This window comes from Malaclemys terrapin, chromosome 2 (assembly GCF_027887155.1).
Source record: "Malaclemys terrapin pileata isolate rMalTer1 chromosome 2, rMalTer1.hap1, whole genome shotgun sequence".
Taxonomy (NCBI): domain Eukaryota; kingdom Metazoa; phylum Chordata; order Testudines; family Emydidae; genus Malaclemys; species Malaclemys terrapin.
This window is the reverse complement of record NC_071506.1, coordinates 230,658,564-230,681,072: the sequence shown is the minus strand read 5'-3', so window position 1 is coordinate 230,681,072 and position 22,509 is coordinate 230,658,564. Positions and strand designations below refer to the sequence as shown.

At 41.4% G+C, this 22,509-nt stretch overlaps 1 protein-coding gene across 1 annotated transcript in view; it reads left to right on the top strand.

Moving 5' to 3' along the window:
• HDAC9 (histone deacetylase 9) overlaps positions 1-22,509 on the top strand; it is a 641,420-nt gene that overhangs the window by 49,853 nt on the left and 569,058 nt on the right. Inside the window, exon 2 of the mRNA XM_054020255.1 lies at positions 4,630-4,758. Within this exon, the coding sequence (XP_053876230.1) occupies positions 4,737-4,758 (22 nt within the window). The 5' untranslated portion in view covers positions 4,630-4,736. The remainder of the gene's footprint in view (positions 1-4,629; positions 4,759-22,509) is intronic.

Here is a 22,509-nt window from a genome sequence, read left to right as displayed (position 1 = left end):
AAACTTCCATAATTTGGAATAAGTCAGCTTTTATGTTGAAGAGGCCTGTTCCTGCTGCCCTGGAGGGATAGTTGCTGTTGAAGATGGTAAGAGGGTAGGTTGTTTTTTTTTTTTTTTTTTTAAGCCATAGGATTTTTTAATACTGTATTTCCAACTATGGCGCACTGCAAAACCCATTATATTGTTTGACAATAGGGACTCTACCAGTACTAACAAAGGATTTGGGTCTAAAAAATTCATAAACAGCTTTAGGAGGAAGTGTATTTTCTGTGATACTTGAGGCAAAAGGGCCAGAGCATTTAAGGTCAAGATAAAAGAGAACTTTTGCAGCAAGTGATAAACAGAAGCTACTCTTGTTAAAAAAAAAAAAAAACCAACACCACAAAAATAGCTGGCAAAGATGTCTGATTACTTAACGTATTATTAGGGATGCCAACCTGTTTATAATTTCAGGGAGTACAGCATACTGTATTTTATTTGTAAAATCTATGTGTAATGGTTTCCCCATACACTTTTCAAAGGGAGGTATTTTAGAGAAAGGTGTAAAATCCTTCTGGAAGAGGATCTGGAGATTTCCTCCTTAAGAAAATAATTCAGAAATATATGCCATTGGGTGCATTTTGAAAGCGTGCACACACACAAGTTCATCTGCTGGGGAGAGGGAATGAAATATCTGTTTCACCTAAATTCTGTTCATTTCTATTCAGTGCATCCTCTTTTAGCAACTCTATTCTCTCAGAAATTTTGCAGTATAGGCACAACATAAAGAATGGAGTGAGTGAGTGGTCTGGGGAATTGGGGTGAAAGAAGACGATAGTGCTTAAAGGAATGTTAACTTGAAATTCACACTTTTATCTAAAAATGTTGTATCTAGTTATAGTCACAAGATGCACCTCCGCTTTATGGTGACCATGGAGAAAGGAAATCTGTTACCTCTGAGGCGAGTCAGGGCTGTATTAACTTTTGCAGCACTTACCCCACTCTCTTCCCTCTATGAAGGAAATGGCTGGTGAATCCACTGGGCCTGCATTGCGCTACCCTTCACCACTATCCACCATCCTGGGGCATGTGGAGTGAAGATCATCTGTACAGGATCCTAGCATCCTGAACCACTCCTTGCACATGGGACCCTAATGGTTCTGCTGTGGTCAGGACCTTTGACAACTACTTGTGGGTGTGGAAGAGCTGGGGAGATGGAATTACCCTTCCAGGAGAAATAGAGTGCCCCACCTAGAATTTTGACCTAATGTCAGCAGTATTCTGATTCTCTGCAGTTCAAACACAACACTAAAATACATCTGGGGCTGTACTTTATACTGTAGCTCACAATATGATATTCCCTCCAATATTTCTCTGAACATCTCATCTCATGAAGAGAAATGAAGTACTGGTATATCTGCTTTTATAATGTAAGTGTATTTGGATGAGAGTGATTGGATTGCATCTGTACTTCTGTATGTGATAGGATGGTATTTTTCATGGGACTGAATGGGAGCTCTGAAAATATGAATCCTGTTGTTCAGTTTTGATATTAACAACTCTTCAAACTAAATATTGTACTATATTAGAAATAAAAGCTCTGTATTTGAAAGAAAGAAATGGAAATATACTGTCTCTTTAGGCAGGATGCCTGTTGTCATTTTGTAAAATATATTACCAGTGGAGAAGAATTTATAAAAGACTTCTATGCAGGTATTTTATAAGGATCCCAGCAAAATACTTACCAGTAGTTACAAGTTACAAATACAAGAGTTATTTTCAGCAAATCTATTCTCCAATAAATATTCAGTGCTGATTCTCTTTATCAGTATCTTGGAATTCAAGGGTTTTCTATTTCATATCAAGGACCTAAAAAGAAGCAGTTTAATAATGAACATCAGGGAAATGGCATCCAGAATGCAGTAGCTTTAATTGTTAACTTTTATTGATGGAGCACTGAATGTTAACGTCATACTTAAACAATTGGGAGTCACAAAGTACATGTAAATTGCCACTAATGGTAAAACTCTCTCAAATACAAAAAGTAGCTTAACCTTATTTTGGTGGGAAAAGTCAAACACCTTTGCCTCTAATATTAGGTGCAATTGAAAGGCCCGTCAGATCCATCATTCTGAATTGATGGGCATTTTTCTCCCAGCTGGTGATAACCAAAATGGTGTCTGGATCTCTGGTAAACTTTTTCCTCTTTGGATAGCATTTTTCTTTCAGTAGTTCAGTGAACATTCCTTGTAAACAAGGTGGAGTTGTGTCACTTACTGAATTAAAAACATGACTTCTGGCAGCCTTCTCCCAAGAGTTAAGCAGTGTCAGAACAGCATATAATATAAAATTTAACATATTAGTCGTAGATATGGTGGCTGAAATAGTGCTTTTGTAACATTTGGAGCAAATTAAACCCCCCAAGTGTTTTATTTCATTTCCAAGCATGATTTAAATTTCCTCCGTGAAAACACTACAAAAGCACCATTTCAGCCACCATATCTAGGACTCCTTTGATAATGCCCACAGTAAATGAGTCATTTAAAATTTAATATTTTATACCATTATGGTTGTTATTTCAAGGAACCCTCCCCCCAGAGAGAGAAACATTATCTAAACTACTAAGAGATGCATGCACTTAAAATGAGTCATTATGTAACCATAATTAAGGCTATGATTCTGTCATGGAAGTCATGGACACGTGACGTTCCAGGACCTCTGTGACTTCTTCTGGGGGAGGGCTGGAGCAGCTGCCAGTCCTGGGGCTGCTAGAACAGCTGACCGGCGGCTGCTGGAGCAGTGGCTGAGGGTCAGCCCCCTGCTGCAGGAGCAGTGGTGGGCTGGAGCAGCCGCAAACCCTGGCAGCACTCTCTTTGTGTTCCTTCTTCCCCCAAGTATTTTTAGTAAAAGTCAGGGACAGGTTGTGGGCATCTGTGAATCTTTGTTTATTGCCTGTGACCTGTTCCTGACTTTTTTTAACTAAAAATACCTGTGACATAATTGCTGTAAGCGTCATTCATTCTTGCTCTATCCCCTCCCTTCTTTGTCTGAAATTTAGGGCCTAATGTTGTAGACTTCTATTCATGTTACTTTAGCTATCTAAGCAGTTTTATTGAAGTCAATAGGAGTATTTGCTGTAGGAGTTCATATTTGAGTGTTTGCAGGATTTTGTGCTTAAATTGTTAGTTTTCTGAGGCAAGAATTGTTTTTTCTTTCTTTGCTACGGAGCCTCTAGCATACTTGTGAGCTCTATGAATTGAATAATAGTTGTTCTAATCCAAGGCACTGCCTTTTTGTTTTGTGTGAAGCCTTCAAACTTGGATAGTACAGTGATTTCCCCATAGTAGCATTTACTCTAGCCTTGTAAATGGAGGAAAAAATACACATCTCAGACTAATCTTAGGGTCTATTCAGGTTTAGTAGCAGCCTCCATTTTGTTGAGGACACTTGACTGTTGATGTGAGTCATGGTAAATAATTTTTATTCAAATATAATTCTGTAAAGTTTTAGCTTTTCATAACATTCTGCTGCACCCTCCTCACCACCACCTTATCTGAATGTTAGATATCTGAATGCTAGGTATATCCAAGTATCAGATCTGTGTGAATGATGTCTTTAATGGTGATACTATACAGGTTCTTTATCCAAACAAGTGACTCTCGCCCTCCCCCTATAGCTAACATTGATAATCCAAAATTACCAAATTTTGTCATTCTCATTTATTAGCTGAAATTCATCTCAGCTCTACTTGAAACCACTTGGTGTCTAAAAAAACATTTTGACAAAAACTGTTAAGATACAGCATTAAAATATCTTCAAATATCCAGACACATCTACAGCACTGATTGAATAAGGTAGTCACAGTTACAAAGCACTGCAATTGGAGATAGAAGGTTGTGCATTATGCTATTCGTATCATGCTGGAATGAAAATATCTCTCTGAAAGTGTAATATAGCTGCAACTTCCAGTATTTAGTAGGTAAAGTATTACAAATGCATTGTTTCTTTTTGCCTTTGCTCTGACTGTAATATTCCAGAAGGGTATGAAAAAATTCAGTCTAACAGCAGAACTTTCTTGACCTATTCTCAGACCAACCCACCCTACTAGCAGCATTCCCCTGACAGTATCATAGATCTCATTAGTTAGTGGGTGATCCATTCAGTGATACTACAAATTTCAACAAGGAAATGTGTCTATTTCTAAACTAGGTAAACATTAGAAATTAAGACTGTATATTTTTTGGAAAGAGTTCCCAATGTGAAACTGTTTCAGAAACCAAAAGCCTAAATTAGGAAATAGATTGTGAATTAGCCATTGTTTAACTGAAAGATAGTAATCCACCTACTTTACCTTCAGGCCTTGCAGTTTCCACAGTTAATCCTCTGACCTCATGGTAAGAGAAACCATCCCTTTGACTTTCTTTTCCAAGCTACTTTGAAACTAGAGATGGGCCTAAGCTGCAAATTTAGATCTGGATTTGAACTTTACTAAAGTTTGAGGATGTTTAGTTCTAAGGTTTTGGTTTTTGGGGCCATAGTTTCTTGAACCTACAGAGCATGATTATAGAAGAAATTTTGTTTATAAGAATGGGTTAAAGTATGCATGGATAGTATATTGTTAATGCACAGATCTATGTTTTTCATCTCTAGATTGCATCTTCAGATTTACCTCATCTTGGCCAGAACATTCCAATCTGGTCTACTGTTGCCGAGATCTGGTCTCGATCTGTTAACAATTTATCGTTTCATCAGCAACAATGAGCTCCACAACACAGCCAGGTCAGTTTTTTCATATTTCACAGAATATTAACATATGTTGTAATTTTGCAGAATTCTTCAGTGTGTCTGTGTTCAAAGCCAAAAAAAAGGTGGCAAGTGACCCATATGCCAGTTTCATCCAATATGAAATACAGGAGTATGCATAAAGAAACTATATTGTGTGGATATCTTATCTCAATTGGATTACAAACTGAATGATTCTGTAATTCTTCTGTAATATTTTCCATATGACTTGTTTAGGAGCCAAATAATCATAATGAAACACGAATAGACATATTTAACATTTGTATTCTTAATATTTGTATACTTGTGCATTAAATTATTGTGCATCTTTACGTTATGGCAGTGTTTGAACAATCTGAGTTTGAGCTGCATTGCTCTGTTCCTTCCTTCTTATCCCTATGGTGGAAGGATACTTGCCCACGCAGTCATCCTCTGCTATGTTTTTCTCTTTGTAGACACATGCTTAGTTAATATAAGTCTTAGCACCTGCTTTATCTGATGTCAGTAGAAATGAGCTAGTTCTGGTTCAGCTGGCAGGAGATGAACTGTGAGCACTACAGCCAATACCCATCGTTCTAGAGAAAGAAAAGTTACATATGGAACACGCCTACTCTCCACTTCTTGGAGGAGTGAGAATCCCTAAGTCAAATCTGCACAACGTCCGAGATAGCCCACACTCCAGTTCACCTCCACTTTAAAAATATCTATTTATTGTCCTTTTGGTAACATAACTCTGTACAGGTGATTTTATTTCTGTCTGCTTTGGCTTTCGTGAAAATAATTAGCATAAAACATCAAGAAAGAAATTGTAATAATAAGCAGGACTCTTCATTGAATTTTTTTGCGGGATATCATGCCGCTCAATTTAGGAGTGTTTTTCAGTTAATATTTTTTTTTTAAAGAAATGGCAGATACATTGTGTTGGAAATGAGGAATAACAGTATTCACATCAGTGCCTCAAAAAGTGGCCTGAATTTCAAACTTGGCCTCCATTTTTGCAAACACAATTTTGCATCTGCAATAATTGTCAGGAAAAAGCTTGAATGACCTGCGGTCAAAACTGGTTAACATAATTTATTGTGGATACAAAATATGCCCCCGATAATGGAGGCCTGATTTAAAAATCAAGTCCATATTGTTCTGGGTCTGAGTAGAACAAATTTTGTAGACGAGGACTAGATGATCTGAACATTAAGACTGTTGTTGACTTCCCATTCTGCTTTCTTGAAGGAATTGTGCTCTGCTTTTGGCTCTGTCGTCTCATGGTTTTGTATGTGTCCCCTTGGTAACAAATATGAAATAATGTATTACTGTGCTTTTCTCATATACTGTACTTGTCACAGCCCTCCACTTTGCATGGTGCTGTTCTAATGTAGATTGCTGATCTTGAGTTGAATTCATTCCTGGTGTAACTCTCTACTGCAGTTGGAGATGATTTGGCTCTTAATGCAAGGTGTCAAATTGACCCTCGTTAACCAGGAGGAAGAGGATTATGGGCGCCCATTCAAGTTTCTATTGTCATTCTAAATGCCATAAAGGAGACGCATTCAGTGTGATGAGCAGGGTAGTAGTGATACAAGTTCTGTATGTAGGGTCCATTCCTGCTAGGTGCACAGCACTCTCAACTCCCAGTGGGTCTTTAACTGACTTCCATTAACGTTAAAAGTTGTGTGTTTATGACCGTGCCTCATGCTGATTATTTACCCCTAAAAGACTATAACTGGAACTCTGATTTATTAAAAGAAATAGTCGTTGTTGTGTGGTGGTTGGTGTTTGTGCCCACCCCAAAGATAAAGATTTCTATTCTGTGTACTGTTTTTTTTTTATAAAAAAATTGCATGTGAAGTCACAGTATGGTAATCTAGTCTCTCTAACCATTTGTAATTAGTCTGTGTTGAAGGTCATTCAGTAAAATTGTTTCGTGGCAAAAACGGCTATCTGTAAAATGGAATCACTGTTGAATTTAAAACATCACTAATCTTTCTACAGTACACCCTCGCTATAACGAACCTGTCGGGACCCAGGCCATTTGTTCATTATAGCGAAAGGACAATCAAAATGAATAGGTGGCGGGGCTGGGGATCCAGGTTGTCAGCCCTGGACGGCTGGCCCTGGGGCTTTGGCTTCAGCCCTGGGAGGTGGGGGAGACGGGGCTAGGGCCAACTCCTTAGTTTCTGCCCTTGAGCCCAACATATGAGGCTAGATAAAAATTGTGCATGCATGTGCAACATCATTTTATTTTTACAACAGTACAGTATTGTACTGTAGTAAGGATCCAGGGATCAGGTTTGTTTATAGCTGAAGGTTGGTAATAATGAAGGGTGTTATAGCAAGAGTATACTGTACAAGCACTGTAGAGTACCCAAAAGGAACGCTCTGGCTTTCAAAAGTTGTGGACAACTTATTGAAACTACCAGTCATGCTCCACTGCCCACAGTTATGGCATTCAACTGGAAAGTGGAAAAGTTTTATATCTAACAATTATTATAACCCCAAGTTGCATAGCTTCCTTCCTTCTTTTGATGGGCTACACAATAAAAAGATGGGGGGGGGACAAAACTCTGCAAAATCTTGGGAGTAACAGACTGGATTGTATCTGGTTTGAATGAACAATTAGTGGATCTCTCAATTGACTTCTTCAAGAAATACAGCATGAACCACTCAGTGCACTTGACCTGTGTATAAATGGATTATCTATCTCTTCAGTGGTTTCAGTTCTTATTCCAAATGGAGGATAGAAAATGGTTAATTTTTTCTTACCTTCATATATATGGAGAATTTGTAAATTGTGTTGATCCATTCTAATCTTCATGTTTGTACACTGTAAATCTGCAGGGTAAGATATCACATTGTTTTTAGCTTATGTACAATACTGTAAAATTACATGGAGGCAAGATTTGATCCATGGTATTTCTAAGGTACTTGTTACATCAGTGCCTCATCCATAGGAAAGTTTTTGTGCTTTAACCAAGATTATATTGGAGATTACATTGGGTAAAATCTTGGCTCCATTGAAGTTAGTGGCAAAACTCCCATTGACTTCAATCAAGCCAGGATTTCATTCAGTATCTTTTTAACACCATGGGGTTTCACATTGAAAAACAAGGAGAAAACAAAATATTTAATAGCTGCTTATTAAGTGATCACTGTCAATTCTGTACACTGAATGAGGCAAGGGTCCTGTGGGGAAAAAAGCATGTGATCATGTAATTAAAGACTCCTTCATATACATATGCACCCCAGGGCTGAATTAAGGTTGACTAGGCAGCCTTAATTGTAGCATTTAGTAACTTTTGAAATCTTTATTTGCAAACTTAATGTTCTTTTAACATAGTTTTTTTGAGTGTATGTAATTTCCTAGGTTTTTAAAAAAACAAACTTGAACACCCCTTCACCCCAAAATTCCACGTGACACACTGTATTGACACCCACATGAGTCATCAGCAGGATTGGAACCTTTTGACACAGACTTCTGCCACTTGAGGTAACTGATAGCTGTAGTAGGCTATCATCCTCAGTGTAGACTAGCTATAGAGGGGGATGCAACATGCTTTGCCAGTGTGTTTCAAAAATATTTATTGATAGCAGAGGAATTGTGAGACTTGGGAACCCTAAACCCAAGATTCCCAACTTTCTACTTGCACAAAACCGAACACCCTTGGTCCGCCCCTCCTCTGAGACCCTACTCATGCCCCGCCCCTTCTCTAAGGTCCCGCCCCTGCTCAGTCCACCCCCCCTCCATCTGTTGCTCACTCTCCCCATCCTCACTCACTGGCTCATTTTCACTGGGCTGGCTCAGGGAACTGGGTGCAGGAAGTTTGGGGTACAAGAGGGGGCTCTGAGCTGTGGGGTGGAGCCAAGGGTTTGGAGTCTGGGAGGGGGATCCAGGACGAGGGAAGGGATTGGGGTGTGGGAGGAGATACAGGCTCTGGGGTGGGGCCAGAAATGCAGGAGGGGGCTCCAGGCTGGGCCGGGGGTTGGGATGTGAAAGGGCGTGAAGGCTCCAGCTGGGGGTTCAGGCTCTGATGTGGGGCTGGGAATGAGGGATTTGGAGTGCAGGAGCGGGCTCCAGGCTGGAGCTGAGGGGTATGGAGTGCTGGAGGGGTCTCTGGGCTGGGGCAGGGAGTTGGGGTGTGTGCTGCAGCTGGGGGTGCGTGCTCTGATGTGGGGCAAGGGATGAGGGGTTTGGGGTGTAAGAGGGTGCTCCTGGCTTGGACCAAGGAGTTTGGGAGGGGGATCAGGGCTGGGGCAGGGGGTTAGGGTGTGGGGGAGTGAGGGCGGCACTTACCTCAAGCAGCTCCCGGAAGCAGTGGCATGTCCCTTTCCTGCTTCCACGTGTAGGTGCAGCCAGGCAACTATGTGGTTCCTGGCCAATGGGAGCTCCGGGGGCAGCACTTAGGGCAGGGGCAGCATGTGGAGCTCCCTGGCTGCCCCTACACGTAGGAGCCAGAGAGGGGCCATGCCATCTGCTTCCCGGGGGCTGCGCGGCACGGAGGCTAGCACGGAGCCTGCCAGCCCCACTGTGTGGTACCGCAAACTGGACAGTTAACGGCCTGGTCAGCAGTGCTGACTGGAGCAACCACACCTGGTCTCCCTCCTTGGGTTACTTTCCAGACTCTGAGGGTCTCTGCTCTAATGGATAGACTCTTCTGCTCATTCTCCCCAAGCTTAACTTCCCTTCCCAATTCTGTCTCTTCCCCATTCCTGGTCTTTGTCCCAAGGACCATTCTCTGCACCCCAGTAGTCCCAGTTTCCATTCCACAGACTTGTCATCCTAGTCCATCTCCTTGCCCAGTCATTCCTATTTTTCCCTAGCTCCTTGTCCACAGTTTTGTTGTGCAACAGTCCCAGCCCACACACACCCAGCTACCCATGTAATCTGTTTCTCTCCCCTCCTGGCCTGTAGTTGTGCTGCCTCCCGGTAACATTCCCTGTCCCCACTACGTCCTAGTATCAGTGTCCCTTTGCAGACTCCTTGTTCAATCTCGTTGTCCCTTCCCCCCAGCCATTTACCCCACTCTCTGCCCAGTCAGATCCAGTTCCCCCCTGCACTCTGGCTCCTTGTCAGATCTGTCTCGCCTTCCCCCCAATCTCCTTCCCCGCAATCTCCTTCCCCTCCCACCCCACTAGTTTCCAGTTTCTCTCTCTTTACACATTCTGTCCAGCCTCCACTCCCAGTCTGTTGTCCCAATCTACTTCCTTGCCCCTTCCCTGGCCCCCAAACCTAGGTATGGAACTTGTTCCTGCTGCTTTTGACTCAGAAAGCTTTCTCCGCTATGCCATCTGGGTTCAGCAGGGGATCGTTGAGAGCACAGCAGAAACAGTCTGCCTGCTCTCAGTGCTGGTGCCTAGCCCTGGCCTTGCCTGCAGCAGCCCAGAGCTGCAGTTGCAGGAAAATCCTATTCAGCCCCAGGCTGGAGCATACCCAGTGCAGATTGAATCTTTGGGGAATTTAGCTGTGTGAACTGAGACTTTTTTTTTTCCAAAGGCTTGTAACTTGGATTTTCACAGGAATAGCAAAAGGCACATCTCTGACAGAAAGACACCCCTGGCAAATTTCAATCCATGCTCCAGAATATGAGGGTGTAAGAGCTGTTAAAAAAATTCTAGTGACTTTTTCTTTGAACATGGGCAAAAATATTTCCCGCCGCCCGCTTCATTCTTGAAACAGCCAAACTGTTTGCTGATTTCTTCCGCCTCCCCCTCCCAAAAAATCAGCTTGAAGCAGACACACACAGTGTATAAAATTTCATCCGAAATGGTTAAAATTTGGCAAAGTTACAATGGGAAGTATCACGCAACATTAATAATGGCAGAACTACTAGCCCTGTCTATAATATACTTTTAAATGTACTTCGTTCATTTGTCCCAAATTGTCACCCTGGAGATGGTTCAGGAAATATCATTTTCTTAATTCAGAGAGGGGGGGAAAAAAAAAGAGAGAGAGAGTGAACCATGGTGCTATTACAGGTGATTACATTTTACTGTGCATGTGTGTTAGTGGATTGGGATGTTTACTGACATCATAAAAACCTTCTGGCCTCGGAGTTGGAGACCTAAATGGGTATCCTTTTGTGGCACTGCTTTGTGCTGCCACTAGACTGCCAAGTTATCCTATGGAACTATTGTTAATAAAAATATCCACGGGTCTCACTTTTCAGAATTGCACATACATAGTATCTAATCCAACTTCCGTTGAGGTCATTGGGAAGACTCTTGTTGATTTCGGTGGGAGTTAGATTATTTTTTTTTCTATTGCTGGTTATATTACAATAGTACCTAGGGTCTCCAGTCAAGTTCAGGGCCCTATTTGTGCTAGATGGTGTATAAAAATATAGATCTTGCAATCTAAATAGTCAAGATGGACAAATGGGGAGGGGGAAGGGGAGAGAGATACAAAGGGGTGAAATGGCTTATCCAAGTTCATGCAGAAGGTCAATGATGGCAGATCCAGGAATAGAACCCAGATGTCCTGGCTCTTATCCATAGGCTCAAGTTGCCTCTTAGTCTACACTTAATCAGGTCCCTGATAGGTGAAGGCATGTCACATGCTCACTGGATGATGCAGGATGAGGTGTGATTCTTCCTAGTGTGCTCAGGCCTACGGTGAGAACTTGCTGCTGCGTAGGTAGATACAATGCTGCATGGCTGACCAGCTCTGACCTTTGTGTGGCTACTCTTCTTGAGGGGCCTTTGGAGAGAGCTGATTTGTACCTGTCTCTGTGCAAGGAGATGGAGTAGAGTTAGGGGAAAGGGAAAGGAAAGCAGTCTACCTCTACTGTTCCCACCCTTTCTACCACTTACGTGGCAGGCCAGCCACAAACTGGCCCAACATGTGTCCATGCTATTCTGGACTCTGGGCCATAATTGCTATGCAGGTATCATTCTTCCTGTACTGTGAATATGTGATCAGATTCCAGATCTAGACAATCCAGGTGCACTGACTGCTTTAGGTCAAATATTTTGTATTTTTTATTAGTGGAGCTCCTGGAGGTCAGGATCCCACTATATAAGGCATGCTGCCTTTTACTACTTAGAGGTATGTTTACACTTACGGAGGCATTTAGAGTACAAACACTGCACGTCCAGCTAGCACAGGTATAAATAGCAGTGTAGATGATGAGACACGGCTTAGGTGAGTAGAGTGCCCTACACACCTGAACCCCCTAGGGTTTATACCCCACATGTCTCCTTACATGTCCAAGCAGTGCCTCCCACATCTACCCTACTGTTTTAGGCAGTGTAGGGTCCATGCTGCTGGAGCCTTTCCCCTTTGTAGTGAAAGTTTCTGGCAGCAAGCAGGCAGCAGAGAAATGCTCCAGCAGCCCTGGAGCCCTGCTGCCTCTATGATTCCAGAGCCTTTCACTGCTGCGTGGAGCTACACACCTCAGTGACAAGTGTGGAGAGTCTGCCTTCCAGTGTGGCATGTAACTGTGCGTACTGCCTGTCCTCTACATGCTGCCACAAATATAGCTATAGCCTAAGAAAGCTACAATGAATGTTATTTTTAAGACTCATTGTTGGTTTTAATTTAAAAAATGTCCCTCATCTTGAGGGAAACATGACTCCAACTGATGGTGGAAGTGACAACTTTATAACTTTCAGTAACTGTGCCTATGGCTGTGTTGCTCCAAGCTTTGGGTAATGAAATAAGATAAATTAGTAGTAGTAGGTTCCACTTGACTTAATTTTTTTTTTAAACAAATAAAGTGTATATTTTTAGAATGACCTATCTGCAGGTGGAAAGCAATTTATAACCTGTAGCTATTCCAGCACCACTGGAGTGCAGGGCAGCAGCAAAAATCTGAGAAAGTTCATATAAAAAGAAAGTATGCTTTTAGAAACATAATTCCTGTACTATATATAAAACATAAGAGAATGAGAATGTGAATTTAAGTGCTGCAAATAGATCTTGCGATCTGCTGATTTATGCTGTTATTCCTGAAGGCTAAAATCTGCCCTCCCAAATAAAGCCCCTATGATCAGGCTCTTATTAGGCTGCAATGCAGAGAGGTTAGGAAGGTTAAATCTACCCTCTCCCCCCCCCCACAATGCCAGTACTAGTTCTGATTGAAAAGCCCCACCTTCCCCCCTACTTCTACCTCTTCCCATTCTCAATTTCTGTTCCAACCAGTGCTGGAATAGCAACCTTGACTCCACTGCACGAGCTACCCCTGGGTTTTCAGTCCTTTTTGCTTGTGTGGATCCTTTGAACCTTCCTTTCCTGGCCTACTCTTGGTTTGCCTCCATCCCTCTAGGCTTTGTGCAGATACAGTTTCCATGGAGTATAGGCAGTCCTATGCATCCACTCCAACTTCTGTTCCCAATGTGTGAGGCTTAAGTGGTATAGAGGACCTTGTGCTGGTCCTCTGCCTACCCATACTGTACAGTTATCTGTCATCTGTATGTGATGCTGAACTGGTGAATTTGTATAGTGTATTCACTTAGTACTAAAAAGCAGGAACGCTGCTATGTTAATAATTATACTTGCTTGCACACATTGTCATCAACCCTTGCAAATTTTCATGCTTTTCATAAAATCCCGGCTCTTGGAGTCATGTGAATACAAAAGAACCTCAGCTTTCATTTAAAAAAAAAAAAGAAAAGAAAAGAAAAAAGGAAGCTTCATGGTTGTGGAGAAAATCTTGACAATACCAACCCTAGAGGCTCAAAGGTCACAAGACAAATAAGATTAAGTCAATGATTTGGGAGGGGTGGAGCTGATTCGTGATTTTGGACTTGCTTGTGGTTGGCAATATTGGTATTAGAAGTGGAAGGAGCATATTTCTTTCTGTTACAGGCTGTACTGCATACATAAACTGCATCCCCTTCTACCAGTGGGAGCAGCTATCCTGGCAGAGGAATCCATCCCTGGGGAGGGCCAGTAGTAGTACTACCGGCTCCCTCCCTTGGCAATTGCACCTTGATGAAGCTGCTTTTAAGTTCTGTCAGGGGCTCCAGAGCTATCTCACTGGCAGAGGCTCACAGGAAGCGTGTTGAATCAGGCTACGGTAGGCTAGCACAGGGCTTGCAGGTAGCTTGCTTCATTGTACTACCACTCCTGGTGGCGTTGATGCTTCCAGGGGCCCACATCTGACCAGGAAAGACTATGCTGAAATAGAGCCAGAAGTTGAGGAGGATTTTAAATCACTTTTCAGTAGGGAATGATTGTTGGACTTAATCTGTCAGGTTTACAGTACTGTTATTTTTCCCTTGTGAAGGAATGAAATGCTCCCTCATTTGAAAACAAACCTACCACACCCTACACACATGGTTAGAAAGAACTGCAGGAATGCTATTGGAATTGGTGGTGTTTTGGGCCACTGCTGTAGATTGAGAGAAAAGTTGATGGTAACCCTTTGAGTTTACATTTTATCTTGGAAATAACCAGTTCATTTATTCATATAAAAATAACAACTCACATGCTATTTACACAGAAAGTGACAGCAATAATAAGTGAAATACCAGTTTGTCCCTGTGGTGTCATTTACGCATTTAAGTGGTTCTGGTATGTAAGTGAATGTTTCATGCTGATCCATTTTATAGATGGGATACTTATTATTTATTAATCTTTTAACATCATTTCAGATTTTATTCAAGTGTAAAATGTTCTGCTAAACTCATTTATAATTTTGGAACATGAGCTGTGGAAGTGTTCTGGCCGTTGGTATTGCTAGAAACTTTGAGGGCTGGAGCAATAAGCAGAGGAAATAGTTACTTTCTTTAGACGAGCTGTATTTTAACAGGCTTCCCTTTATACTGAGTTTGTAAACTCATTGTCTGAAAGAACAGATGTGGACCAAGCAAGAGTTGTACATGTTTTATCCAGATGATATCCAAGGAACCTCTTTGCGTAAGTTTTGTTTCCAGCACCATACACATAATAAATATTTCCTTACACTGCATGATGCAATAAATAGGCCTCCTGTGTAGCAACGTCTACTTACAACAACACCGTAACCCAGTAAGTTGAAAGCAGTTCTGTGAACCTTTAGGGACCAGGCCCTGGCTAAATGAGTGGCTAATTCATGTAGCTATAAAGTAAATGCTGAATCCCAGTAGGGGGTAAAATGCCTGTGTTTGATTGTTTGCTTTGCTTGTTATAAACTGTAAGATCATTAAGGAAGTGTTTACATCCTGTTGCTGTTACATGTTCTTAACCAATCCATGTACATAAAAGTGTTGGACAAAAAAAGAAAATATTTGCTCTTTAAGGGTGTGGTTAACTTGGTATTATTTGTGGAAAACTTTTCCTTCTTTGTTTGCCTGGTTAAATAAGCAAAACCCCAGTGGTGGATTAATATATACATGGATGTTTTTCATGGTGAGAGATGCTTAGAGGTGTTTGTTTACTTCATAATACATAGCCATCAGCTGAGAGCTGACTCTTTTTTAATAATCCATGGTTTTGTGGCTGGGGCTTTGTTTACATCCGATGAATACCAGTTCAGTTTCTGAGGGTCCTGTCTCTTGCCAACATGCTGGTTTTATAAGTCTCAGGAGAACATTTTAATAAAATTGGGTGACAATGAAAAAGTTAGTTATTTTATGTTAAATGCAGTTGTCCAAACTTTCAAGGGAAAGAAATATGTGCACACCTGCAAAAGGAACGTACTTCTAATATGCCTGCAAAAATTAGGGTAATGTAAAAATATTGGGTTTTCCCCCCAGTAGGTTTTATTGTTGTCCCCCATTTTTTTTGAACCAGTATGTCAGTCAAAGTTTTTACATCAGCATAGTGTATTATTTGAAAGTTTTATGAGATTAGAAATAGTGGCCCTAATTTCCATCTGTGAATGAAAACTTTGTTCTAAAAAAGGGGAAGTGATGAAAACATCAGTTTTATGAGGAAACAACAAAAAAAGTTTGGAGCTGTTTAGAGGTCAGGAGAAGAAAGGGATAGGATGGAGGGACTTGTGGTTGGAGAGAGCAGAGTGACTAATGTCATTAGATGCTGAAGACAGGGAAATGGGTGGAGTTCTGAACTGTCAAGGGTCTTGATCTTCTAGAAATTACCAACTTCTGAACAGTGGGCAAGGTGTCTCATAGCATAATTAAATATAAAGCTGACTACTTCTTATCCAATTTCACAGTGAATTTACTAAGCAGGTTTTTTTTTATTCTCATTGTAGCACATCTGAAAGCTGCTGATCAATACATCAAAGGGATGATTAGTAAAAGTTTTTCTACACCCCAGGAACCATGCCCCTTTCCCAAAAGCCTGTGGGCAAATGCTGAAAAGTAGGCCTGAAAGGAAGATGTTCAAAACACGTGTACAGTTTTTATATATGCGCAGCAGAGACATTTTGAAAAAGGGCTTGAGTACCAGGCTGCTGTCTTGAGTACCTCCTTCGCTTTTGTGCTCTCCCTCCTATGGTTCCTATCAGCCTAAAAGCAGCATCACTTGGCTGGCCTCAGTTCTGGAGAAACAACTTCTAAATTATCAGTTAGGATTTTAAATCAGTACAGCTTTTACTAACAGTTAGCATTAATGTTTAAAAAACAAAAAAAACCCCCACCAAACTATAGCATCAATAATTAAATAAAAAAATCCACCTAGTTTCTTTTGCAAAGAAACAAATAGAAGAACTGTTATTAGACATTTTAAAATATTTAAACAGTTAAAAGTTTTAGTAGCTGAACTATTATACTTATTCTAGTGTGGACCTCTGGCAACTGCCATGGCATAGCTACTTAGTTGTGAAAAAAACTTAATACATTTAAAAATCACACCGAATAGGTAGGTAGATGCATGCACCGTAATAATTGACTCTGATGACAGATTTACCTCTGTTATTTATCTCTAAGGTACTAATTCAGCAGGGTACATAAGCATGGGCCTAACTTAAGTGCATGTGTCAAGGGGTTGCTTGCTGAATTGGGACCTAAATAAAGCTCCAATTTAAAGTGTCATGGATCTTTAAGGCCCATTCTTCTCACCTCTGCATCACACTGTGGGCTTCTGAAAACCCTGTACCACTGCTGCATGTGTTAGGTAAAGCAGAGATGAGTGGGTCATGCACTGCTACGTGCTTCCAGAAGATTCTGGTGCTCATTCCACGCATTTCCTTCCAAGACCAAAGAAGCTGAAGCCAGTACTCAGCCATGAAGTTGGCCTGACCCACAGTAACAATAAAGAATAAGCATGTTAAAACTATAAAGCATTTCTCCTCTTTTTTTCCCCCACTATGAAAAGGTAATTAAATGCAAACAACCTACATTGATGCAACTTTAAGACTATGCAGTTAAAATTCTTTTCAGGGAATGCAAAAGTTAAGGTTTCAGTAGCAATGATAAGATGTTTACAAAGCACATTCAATATGTGATGTTCTGTATTCCTATTTTTTGTTTAAATATATAGCTTCATATATTGTTGTGTTATAACCCAGGGTTGTTTTAGCCCTGTCAGTCCCAGATATTGGAGAAACAAGGTAGGTGAGGTAATGTCTTTTACTGGACCAACTTTTGTTGTGTCTCCCACCAACAGAAGTTGGTCCAATAAAATATTATCTAACTCACCTGTATGTGTTTATAAACCATAAGACAAACAGGATTTATAGCGTGATATAAATATAAGTTAATATTGCAATATTAACATTTCCTGACCTTGTGTGATTTTTTTAAAAACCTTTTCCCTCCTCAACTGTGGTAGAACATAAGAACGGCCATACTGGGTCAGACCAATGGTCCATCTAGCCCAGTATCCTATCTCCTGACAGTAGCCAATGCCAGATGTTTTAGAGGGAATGAACAGAACAGGTAATCATCAAGTGATCAATCCCTTATCGCCCATTCCCAGCTTCTGGCAAACAGAAGCTAGGGACACTTCAGAACATGGTTTTGCATTCCTGTCTATCCTGGCTAATAGCCATTGATGGACCTATTCTCCATGAATTTATCTAGGGTTTTTTTGTTTGTTTGTTTGTTTTTTTGAGCCCCGTTATAGTCTTGGCCTTCACAACATTCTCTGGCAAAGAGTTCCACAGCTTGACTATATGTTGTGTGAAGAAATACTTCCTTGTGTTCGTTTTAAACCTGCTGCCTATTAATTGTGCAATCTCGATATTCCATTAACATAGTTTTTGTATTTAACTAGAAATAACCTGAGCACTCTTTCTTTATGCATAGAGATGCTGGTCTATCTAGAGTTACATGAAAGGTTATTGTCATTGCCACCATGTGTGATTAATAGGTAATGCCCCAGTTATATTTCAAATCTGCTTATTCAGGTTAGAGGGGAGAAAGGAAATTTGAAATATGGAAAGAGAGGCCTCTTGAACAATTTAGATGGCTTCTTTTTATAGGAAGCAATTCAATTATGTCTGCATTCAAAATCAATTACATTTGTCTCTGACTGTGTGCAGGCTTTCTCCCCTCCAGTACAAACCCAGCCCACAGTTAGTGTGGCAGTCCCAGTCTCTCTTCTGTGCTTTTATTACAAGTAGACTTTGACCTTAACTGCTGCATTTTCTGCATCCTCAATTCACCAGTCTGGAAGCGGTGATTGTTTTCCACATTAGGCAAGGGTCTATGAGAGAAAGCAGACTTTTTCCCTATCTGTGTACTGTTCAGCTTGTTTCCTCCATCTCTTTGCCTCACTGAAAGGCAGTGGCCTTAATAATGCTCGTGTGTTGTTTTTCTGTTCTCCATTTTATTTTTTTCTAAGTTAAAGCAAAACTAGCCTATTCCCTATTTAGCTTGCTAGTCTAGATTCCTTTTTGGTTATGGAACCCACAACAACAGGGAACAATCCACAGGTGGCACAAAGAATCTGGCTTTTATAGTGATGCCTGTTAGTTTAGCGGTAGAATACAGTACAATGATTTTTTTTTTTTCCCCAGCAAGTCTAGGAAGTGGCAATAATATTTCTCACTCAAGCCATACTTACTGATCACACTATTCTTTGGCTGTGGGGCCTGCTTCTAGTAGGCCAAATTACAGTACATTTAAAATGCAGATGGTGTCCCCCCTCCCTTCAGATAATGCTTCCACATAATCTTGTTTATACGATGGTCTTTTTTTAAATATTGGTCCCAACTACACTTTTGTGGTCCTTTTCAGTTCCTGATTCCTGGCTTAGTTCTTTGTGACTGTTCTTTTCTTTCTCTCTCTCCTCCCCCTACTTCGTTTCATTTTCTCATTCTCTAACATAATGAGATAGCAGTAGCTATTTAAACAGTGAAAGTAAATTTTCCATCAAATAAAATTCCCCATGACTTGAACTACAAACTGTTGAAACTCATAGTTTCTCATTGACCAAAGTCTCATGTTTCTGTAATTTTTGTGTGTGTTGTATTTCAGGTTTGGTATAGAAGGACTTACGACCAGGGTGTTTTACAGTGACACCTCTTGGAGGTGCAACATTGGGAACAACATGTAGAAGTCCTTGATGGCTGGCAAGCAGGGCCGGCTCCAGGCACCAGCCGAGCAAGCTGGTGCTTGGGGCGGCAGCTTGTAGGAGGCGGCATTCAGCCCAATCCTTGGATGGCACGGCCGCTTTTTGTTGTTGTTGTTCGCTCCGGCCGCCTGTAGCAGGCAGCGGCGTGGAGGACGGGAGCGCCCTGCAGCAAGCCCAGCAGGGCAGCCTGCATCCTTCCCTCTCAGCTGACCAGAGCGGCGCGAAGCCCTCCTGGCAGGGGGCACGGCGGGAGGGGCCGCTTGGCAGTGCCTCGCTGAAGCCCTGTCCACCCCCCTTCTCTCTCTCCCCCTCTGCACCCCCTCTCCGGCTGTGCCGCAGGTTTGTTTGTTTTTTTTTTTTTTGCTTGGGGCGGCCAGAAAGCCAGAGCCAGCCCTGCTGGCTAGGGTTTCTTCTGGTCTTTCCTCCTCTTTAGTGCTTTTGTCCACACTTCCTTCCTATTCTCCAGTAACAGTGTTAACCTTTCAAAGGCTTTTATACATTGCAAGAGCTTCTTGTTGTTACAAGAGTTCATCAGAATCTGACTTTCTTGATGGACTATGAAAACAGTCAGATGGCCTCTGTTGAATTCTTCCTCTTCCCACTTCTGCAGCTCCTCTGTGTCATCTTGCTCTTTTACTCTGGTGGCAGTCTTGATTCTTCTTAGTGTTCCTTTTGTAGAATAGCTTGACTTTATCTCCTCCTCATAGTGTCCACTCCCATGTTTCTTAGTTGTTGACTCTCTTCCTGTCCTTGGCTGTTTTTTGTTCTGGTTTGCTTTTATTTTTAAAATCTTTTTCATGGTCCCTAAATTTGTAGAAAATGTACCTTAATCCAATGTTAACATTCACCAGTAGAGGAAGGAAAACATCCCAGTAGTAGAGGTGGGTAACCCCAGCCTGCTGATACTATCAGACCCAGCAACAGACACCATGGACAGATGAAGTCAGAGGAAGTTTGAGGGACATATTGCATATGGCCCCTTTTTAATATATCATTCTCCCAGGTAATCATCTTCACTCACTTTGGAAAATATTTCAGAAAATTTCGCGCTCACAGAAGATGCTTTATGGATGGAACTGGAGAATGATGTCTTCTGTTAATACGCAGAACATATACAGCACCATTGCATATGTGCTGTAAGTTCCATTGCAGTCATATAACTGATGCATGTGCTTGAACACTTTCCTGAATTGGGGCCTAACTGCACAGTGAGGGAATCAAATGTGTTTCTGGTTTGCCGTGATTTTTCATTTTGAGGTGGAATGCAAAAGTATCTTTGGATAAAACCTGAGCCAAATTTAGTCCTAATGTAAGACAAGTGAGCTCAAGGAAGTTGCGGTGATTTACACCAGTGCTGAATTTGACCCAGTAATTATCAGAATTAATAGATGCTTATTATGGCTTAACAGAATTCATGTCTGGCTTGCTATTGCATCTGCACTGTATATTAATAGGAAAATAAGTTCTGTAAGCGCCTTAGATTGAAATAGGTTACAGGAAGATTCATTTTTTAACTTTAAATGCAAAGCACAACTCGAGTGTTTTGACCTTTCAAATCTCCTTACAGACATCCAAAATAGCCTTAGTCTGACTGTACAATCTGACTTGTCCCTTGTTGAAGTCTGAAAGAAGTTGCTGTTTATAGAGTATCTTTCTTTTTCTCTCATAATGGGTTGAATCCTGAAGTCTTTACTGAGACATTGTGGGAGTTTACCTGAATAACAACTGAGTATGAATTAAATATTTGGTTCAAGATGTTGCATTTTATTTATGTCTGTTCAGCTGCTTTTTCCCTTCAATTCCCATAGAAGTATTTTAGTAGCTTTCAAACAGATGACTAGGAGCCTGCTTACCCTAATACATGCATGCACACACATTATCAATGGTTATTTAATTGACCTTTTAATTCATTTACATTTCCCTTTCCATATGGAAACAATTCACACATTTTTTTCCACAAATAAAACAAATAATCAAATGGTAAGATTCTCCTACTCCTTTCCCATATTGTGCAGTTATTTTGGTGCACACTTATAGATTCCTTACCATTGATTTCCATGCTTATTTTTCAGTTTTTAAATGCATACTTAATGCATGACAGTTTCTTGGAGGCTAGATTGCTGTGGGACATAGAATGAAACCATTCAAGGTTGGTGGCGTTCACGGAGGAGATGGTGGAGCACTAGTTCTCAGCCTGAGAAAACAAGCACTGACTGGTGGGATCACATTGTCATGCAGGTTTGGCATGATGAGCAGTGGCTGCAGAACTTTCGGATGTGCAAGGCCACCTTCCTTGATCTGTGTGCCGAACTCGCCCCAGCCCTCCAGCGCAGAGACACCAAAATGAGAGCAGCCCTGACAGTTGAGAAGTGAGTGGCAGTTGCACTGTGGAAAACTGCAATGCCACTGGTCAGTCAGAATTTATTTTGGAGTTGGGAAATCCACTGCAGGGGCCATTGTCATGCAAGTGTGCAGAGCCATTCATTGCCCCTGTTATGCAGGATGCGTCTCTGGGCAATGCGTAGGAGGTAGTGGATGGTTTTGCAGCAATTGGGTTCCCAAACTGCAGCGGGGCAATAGATGGCACGCATATCCTTATTTTAGCAGCAGACCGCCTTGCCACAGATCTTAACGAGCTACTAGGGTGTCCAACTTGATTAAACAGTGCATCCCAAAGTCTTTGAGGTTCAACCCACTAAAATCAATAGCTCTTTGTGGTACTGCACTAAACCACACCTTGGTCAGGAAATTGCCATGTCCACGAAGAAGCCTGATCACTGGACTGGGAAAGTGACTTCTCCGAGCCTTAACAGGGCATGCTTTCTATCTGCACAATCCCATGGTACTGTATTCATCCAGTTCCATTCAGATTGGTCTTAGAGAGACTATGTGCTCATTGGCACACTGAAGGCCATTTCAAAGAAGAGCTTGGCACCAAAGTTGTTGCATGATTATGCAGGTACTAGGTCTCCAATCCAAAAGTCCTTGCAGAGGCATTCAGACTCACTAGATAATCTACTGCTGAATGTGGCAAGCAAGAGCTTAAAGGTTTGTGAGGTAATAGGCTGATACAGGTCCTGCCATAAGAATGCAACATATACCCAACTTTCTACATGCCAGTGGATAGGAGAACCCCTATAGGGATTGGGGGAGCTGGTTGTGCAGGGGTGAGAGGAAGCACCATCAAGGCATGCTAGTACAATGGATGGTGATGACCCATTCAAAATTGTTTTAATTCTGGAATTAAAAAAAATTCAGCCAGCTCCAATTGTCCCATGTTATTTCTCACACACTTTTTAAAAAACTGATAAATATTACTTCTGATTCCCAGCAATCTGACTTTCACACAC